Here is a 6,846-nt window from a genome sequence, read left to right as displayed (position 1 = left end):
AATAAGAGGCCAGACAAAGAGAAATCTCGATGCGCATTTGCTTAATTACGCAGAGAAATCCTGCGGCTTACTAGGCTTTTAATAGAATAATTCAAATCAAATAAATAGGTAAAGATATCTGAAATTATTTATTTCTATAGGATTGTTTAAACGAAATTAACATACGTGCGCACTGCGTCTGGCCGGCTGCGCTCCTGTTTAGCAGTTAAATAGCAATTAAATTACAGCGCATTCTCTGTTTTATCCAAATTGTTTGTTTTAAAACAAGTATTCCTTAGTTTAGTATCCGCACATCGTTTTAGTGTACATTTTTTAAAACATATATTGTGGCAGTCATAAGGAGCACACACGATTTACTGTAAACACGTCTTTATTCCACGACTGCCAAGTGGATCTATTCTGAACAAGGACAGAATAGTGTCTGCCATAATATTTATTGAAAGAAAAATAAATAAAAGTCCGCAAGAGAGAAGCCCGACCCGACCCGAACCTATTTTACTTCCGCATTCCTGTCGTTTTGGTCCGCAGCAGAAACTGCACGTGTGACCGCAAGTGGAGCTGCGCCGAAGCTGCGCCGGTGCTGTCACGCTCAGCGGCTTTGCACGTGTGACCGCTCCACAAAATTTGCTCCGGTGTAAAATATATCGCAACAAAATATTTCGGTGCAGCGTCGGACCAAATGTGTGCCATGTGAACAGGGCTATATATTCTGGTGCTATGCCATGGAGTGCTTTGAAGGTAATTAAAAACATTTTCTAATCAATTCGGAATTGAACTACCAGCCAATGTAAGGATATCAAAATCGGGGTAATGTGAGCTGTTTTGCTTGCTCTAGTGAGCATTCGAGCAGCAGTATTTTGAGATACTTGCAATTTATATGCAGTGTTTTTTTCATGTGTTATTTCTTCATAATCACTTATTTTTATATTGCAATGTATTTATTTTCAACCATGCATTGATTAAAATGGTAAACATTAAAATTATTAATCATTAAATAAAAGGTTCACATAAAATGTAAATATAACAATTTGGGTGACTCGAACGGATTGAAAACATTTCCATTCATTTCAATGGGAAAGGTTATTTCGGTTTACGAACGTTTCAAGTTAAAAATGGGTTCAGAGAATGAATTAAGTTTGTAACTTCGGGTGCCACTGTATTTGGGGACGAAAAAAGCTGTCTATTATTTGAGGGGACATGCCAATAACTGCCTGTGGCAATTAATTGAGGAACTCGCTCTCATAGCAGCTATTGCCTTTTCGCCCATCATATATTTGAACAAGAAATATGAAATCATTGACATTATTGGAATTGGAAAATATCAGTCAACAAAAGAAATCAATGTAAACTAAGCACAGAGAGCTAAAATAAAAAATAATTTAATTTACAGTTTTTCTCAAATGCTAAAACACATTTCATAAAAGTTTCCTCTATGTTCCCCAATGTGTAAACACAACACCCTTTTCGAACACAAACACACCTTCTCACTTCAAAATTCAAACTTTCACACCAAAAGAGCAGCTTCAAACATTCAAAATGTAAAACTCTATACAAATTGTTACACACTACAGCAAAACAATTGAAAAGATAATGTTCACTGTTCAAGTTTCTTTGTTTCATAACTACCGATGCATATTTTTAGAAACTTTACAGTCACGGATCTTCTTAGATCTTTTTTTAGATTTTATGAAGAGCATACATCTAGAGAAATATACTGCATGTACACTACTGTAACACAACTCAAAGCAAAAACAGAATCACACAACAGTACTCTTGAAAACATGTTCAGGGTGTGAAGTTTTTTTATTTACTTTATTCACACCACAATCACTGTGCAGCATCACGTCACTGAGCTGCATCAGGCCACATCGCCTCATGCACATCGCAGACTATATTCTCTCTTGCCCGGCACCACGGGAAAAAAGGTGTAGACTGGTGATTCCATCCTTGGAAGGCCTCCACTGGGATGTCAACACAGGCCTTCTCCAATGCCCTTAGGAGGTTCTATGTAGTGTTTGGTCATAAACCTTCCATCTCCACAATGGGAAAACTTCCTCTTTAGGGTTTCAGCAAAGGGGAAGGAGGGTGGCAGACAGACATTTACTGTAAAAGCTGGTTACTGTTGGTGGTGGACTATACTCTCTGATTTGGTTTGTTCTGGGGAAGCAGACATTGTCCCAAATTATCACATAAATGAGATGTGCAGCCCCAGGATGGTGTTGTTGGCGGTCCGGGAGGATGTCTCTTAGTTCGTCTAGGAAGGAGAGGAAACTTTGGATGTTGTAAGACCTAAGGACAGCATGTGTGGAGAAGCCCCTCCAAACCCATGGCCGCACAGAGAGTAATATTACCCCCCCACACTGGCCAGGAACCTCAGTGACGACTCTTTGGCCAAATGAGGTTGCGGCCTCTTTGCCTTTGTTTCTGCAAGTTGAAACTGGCCTCATCCAGGAAGAGGTACTCATGATGTCATTGTGTCCAACTGTAATATCCTCTGTGAAAATGTGAAAGTACACAGGTGTTCAGAACAACAGGTAGCACAGTGCTGTCCAGAAGTAAAGTAGGCTATTGAGTAACACAGTATGTCCACTAACTGTACTGTGCACATGGATGTACTTACTTGCACATACTCGTAACGTAGGTATTTGTGTCGCGCACAAAGGGAACCCTATGGACCTGTTTCATCTGCATCTTTTGACGCCGGAGAATTGCATCGATTGTGGCCAAGATGACATCATCAATGCGCTCAAAGTTGACATTATTGACAATGCCTTTGTCTCTGATTTCCCGGAGTCTGATGATGGTGCGAGGTTGTCTTGCTCTTCACCCTGGACCTTCTCCTTTCCCTTTTGTTTGCCTCCTCCTCTTCCAAGTTGGCCTGCTTCTTGTCTTGTTGGCCTGCTCCTCTCCCTCCACTCATTTGAACTTCTCTTCCTCATTGGCCTGCTCCTTTTCTTCCATGGCCCGCTCTTCTCCCTCCTCTGGCTCGAATTTTTCTTCCCCGATTCTGCCTTCATCTATTGTGTTTGTTTGGAATCTTCAGCAAACTGTGCACTCTGAACTTGATTTTATACATGTGGTCACAGCATTAGCAAAAAGTGCCTTCAATTTTGAGTATGTTAATTGTGTTCAAATATTGCTGACTGTGGCAACTATTTTGCATCACATGACTTTAATTTGAGAATATGAGCAGAGTTCTTTTGCAACTTGTGTTTTGGCAAGGAAAAATTTTAGATTTATGAGAACAGAGGATTGTGTTTTGTGAATTGTGGCTTCATGTGAAATGCGTTTATGGTATTGGCAAATGGTGGCTGGATTTAGTAAATATGTTTAGACAACTGGTCATTTGGTTGAGAGGATTGGCTTTTGTGTTTTAGCATTTGAGACAAACTATAATCATTATTGGCGGTGGTGGTTGCCTTTTTTTATGCTTTGAATGCAGGAGAGGGGCCAGGGAGGCTCTCGTGACCTACCAACCCTGACCTCTCATGTCTTTGGGCTGTACTTATGTTCTGCATACTCGGCCAATAAAGATGATTCTGATTCTGATGTTGAGTTAATTTATGGCTGTGTGTTTAACAGGCAACTTGACACAAAATTCTGAGGAAAAAAAAATATAATTGTGATGTTTTGCTTTCCATGAAAAAAATGTCTGTTTGTACCATGAATTAAGCTATTTTGTTCCTACCAAAAGAGAAGAATGCAAGAATGTAAATTAACAAATTATCTGTAACACAAAAATCATAAGTGAGTTTGAAATACACATCTAAACCCTTCCCTGAACAGTTCATATTAAAATGCAAACAACAGCAATAATTTCATCCATCCATTTTCCGATCCGCTTTATCCTTATAAGGGTCGTGGGGGGTGCTGGAGCCTATCCCAGCTGTCTTCAGGCAGTAGGTGAGGGATAGACACCCTGAACCAGTTGCCAGCCAATCGCAGGGCACACACAGACGAACAACCATCCATGCTCACACTCACACCTAGGGGCAATTTAGAGTGTTGAATCAGCCTGCCATGCATGTTTTTGGAATGTGGGAGGAAAACGGAGCACCCGGAGAAAACCCCCGCAGGCCCGGGGAGAACATACAAGCTCCACACAAGGAGGCCGGAGCTGGAATTGAACCCGGTACCTCTGCACTGTGAGCTCGACGCGGTAACCACTGGTTCACCGGGGCGCCGTTCCAATAACTTCAACATACTCTTAAAAGGAAAAACACATGAGGACGACAATTCACTACAAATTTTCCTGGCCTCAATTTCGAGAAACACTGAACAGGCAAATTAAGCCTTTTATTTGAGAGTGAGGCTTCATTTTCCTCAGGACAGGTATATGCATCTTACAAATGAAAAAAGAAACAGATTTTGATTACCTTTGTGTCTCGGCAGCAGCATTGACACATTCCTTTACAACCAAAATGGAATCGCAAATGCTATCTTCAAAATGCAGATTATCCAGGGGTTAGGGAGAACATTGATTTACTCTTCAGTCTCTGCTTTCTACATGACTCGGAGTTTGGTTATGAAGCAATTAGGTCACAGTCTCACAACATGAGACACAACGGTTTTGAGATGACTTCTGAAAGAACACAGGTTTTTCTCCTTTGATTCTTTAAAAAAAAAAAAAATCATTTCTGAATCAACTTCAGAACAGCCGTGCTGTGTTGTATCTTCAATATAATAATAGTACAATAGAAATCTTCCAGTAAAGGAACAATTAATTGGCTCATTATGGTCACGTGATCACAAGTGACATCATACTGAATATACATAGTTTGTGAGAGCGTCGTATGTGAGATAGAAATGGCCGCGTAAGGATGCACGGTTCACCATGTAAAGATACCTGTTGTATAGGAATTAGGCCTCTTAGTGCCTAAACTTAAAAAATAAATAAATAAATGCTTGACCAGGGTGACCTGAAATAGACTGGCCGCTCAGGAGTTGTCGTCTTTCTCAAATGACACCCCACTCTGGTGTGGATAAAATGATCATTGTACAACCAACCGTTATTTAACAACATTTCTGATGCATTGTTTCTTCAGATTTCTCCATCAGGTGCGAGCAACCGCACCCCAAAGCCAAAGGTTCTCGTGACTAAGAACCCCTACCCATCTCCCCTGCCAACGGACACCCAGGACATCCACAACCAACCTCATCTGGTGGACCAGCGTGACTATTCCACTGAGTTGTCAGTGACTATCGCCGTGGGAGCATCTCTGCTCTTCCTCAACATTCTGGCTTTTGCAGCTCTTTACTACAAGAAGGACAAACACCGGCATGACATTCACAAGCGCTGCAGCCCTCAACAGAGTGCAACCAACAACCTTGCTCATACACAGGAGGAGGAGATAATGTCTCTTCAGATGAAGCAACACTCAGACCTGGACCAAGACTGCAGGCAGATGGGTGATTCGCTGAATCCTCATGATGTGTTGCTCAGGACTACCTGCCCACCAGACTACACTCTGGCCTTGAGGCGCTCACCAGATGACATCCCTCTCATGACACCAAACACCATTACCATGATCCCGAGTACTATCGGACGGCTTACTTCTCTCCAATCTTTCAGCACCTTTCCCAGCAGCCAACAAAATAACACTCTTCCCCACCCACACTCACATTCCACCACCCGAGTATAGTCCAGGACATCCACTCAACAGGCAGGACTCTCCTAACTACTGTCCATCCTCTTTGAGAATCTTAAAATGCTCTGTCAGAGGCTAACACCAGCCTGAACCACTGGTTATAGTGACATTTATCAAGGGACATAAGTCACTTTTTTTTATTGTAAAAATCACGAAAATCAAGAAGTACAAAACACCTAGATTAACATAATTATACAGACACATCAAGATATATTTTTCAGCATTTTTACTCTGAAAATACATCCAAAAAATTAAACTGTGTAATCTGGAAGTACAAAGTATTAGAATCTGCTTGGGACTGAGTGACATGAGAATAGCTATTCAATGCACTGTAGACTACTGCAGGGCAGATTCCATTCAAAGCAATTTTGGCATGTATTTCATGAATGAATACATTGGTTTTTTTCTGTTTGTTTGATTGTTTGTTTTTGGGATGAAAACAGAAAAGACGAAAACATTTAAGGAAGAGTATGAAATATGCACAATGGAATCCTGAAGTTTTTCATTCTTGTATTTTTGAGTTTGAGAATCGTGAAAGAAGTTAACATTAGACCAATTAAAATATGTAATGCTGAACTTTGAGCATCAATGCTTTAGAGTCATTGTATTGAATGGGTGGCTTGGTCTACAACTGTCGCAGCAGGACTGAACCCAAGGAGATACAGGCAGTTCCAAGGAGATCTGGGGAACCAGAAGGATGAGTAGATTTTAACACAATCTGTGCATGACACTTTATTTTCTTAATAAAAGGAAAAATTATCATTTTCACCCTTGATGAATGAATTTTAGTTGAATTTCCTGAATGGATTATTGGAAAAACATTCTCAGAAGACTATGGGGGATTCACTCCCACAACTGTGGCTACTGTGGCCTGGGACTTACAGTAGGTAAAAGTGCAGATGACAATATCCGTTGCAATATATGAGGACAAGGTTTGCAATCTGTGCTGGCACTTCATTAAATTTATTGTACCATAATTCCAGCGCTACGTTACTCTGCTACTTTATGCAACTTGAAACTGTTTTTTCAACACTGATACAAAACCAGACACAGTTGAGTGTAGTAAAATTGCTCGATGATTACCATATTATTCTGGTTGATGTGGAAACATGAGCATACTGCATTTTTAAGCAAAGCACAAACTCACTTTTCAGCTACCTTTTCTTCTCAATGTTTCTCAGTGTTGAATATATCTATC

General features: G+C 40.6%; 1 protein-coding gene across 3 annotated transcripts in view; it reads left to right on the top strand.

The window, feature by feature from the left end:
- nlgn1 (neuroligin 1) overlaps nt 1-6,625 on the top strand; it is a 136,950-nt gene extending 130,325 nt beyond the window's left edge. For all 3 annotated transcript variants that reach the window (XM_019882626.1, XM_019882628.1, XM_019882627.1), the window contains one exon: nt 5,046-6,625. In XM_019882626.1, coding sequence (XP_019738185.1) covers nt 5,046-5,642 — 597 coding nt within the window. In that variant the 3' untranslated portion in view covers nt 5,643-6,625. The remainder of the gene's footprint in view (nt 1-5,045) is intronic.
- The last annotated feature ends 221 nt before the right edge of the window (nt 6,626-6,846 follow it).

This window comes from Hippocampus comes, unplaced genomic scaffold (assembly GCF_001891065.2).
Source record: "Hippocampus comes isolate QL1 unplaced genomic scaffold, H_comes_QL1_v1.1 scaffold384, whole genome shotgun sequence".
Taxonomy (NCBI): Eukaryota; Metazoa; Chordata; class Actinopteri; order Syngnathiformes; family Syngnathidae; genus Hippocampus; species Hippocampus comes.
Note: the sequence above shows the minus strand (reverse complement) of the source record. Positions and strands in the feature narration are given on the sequence as shown.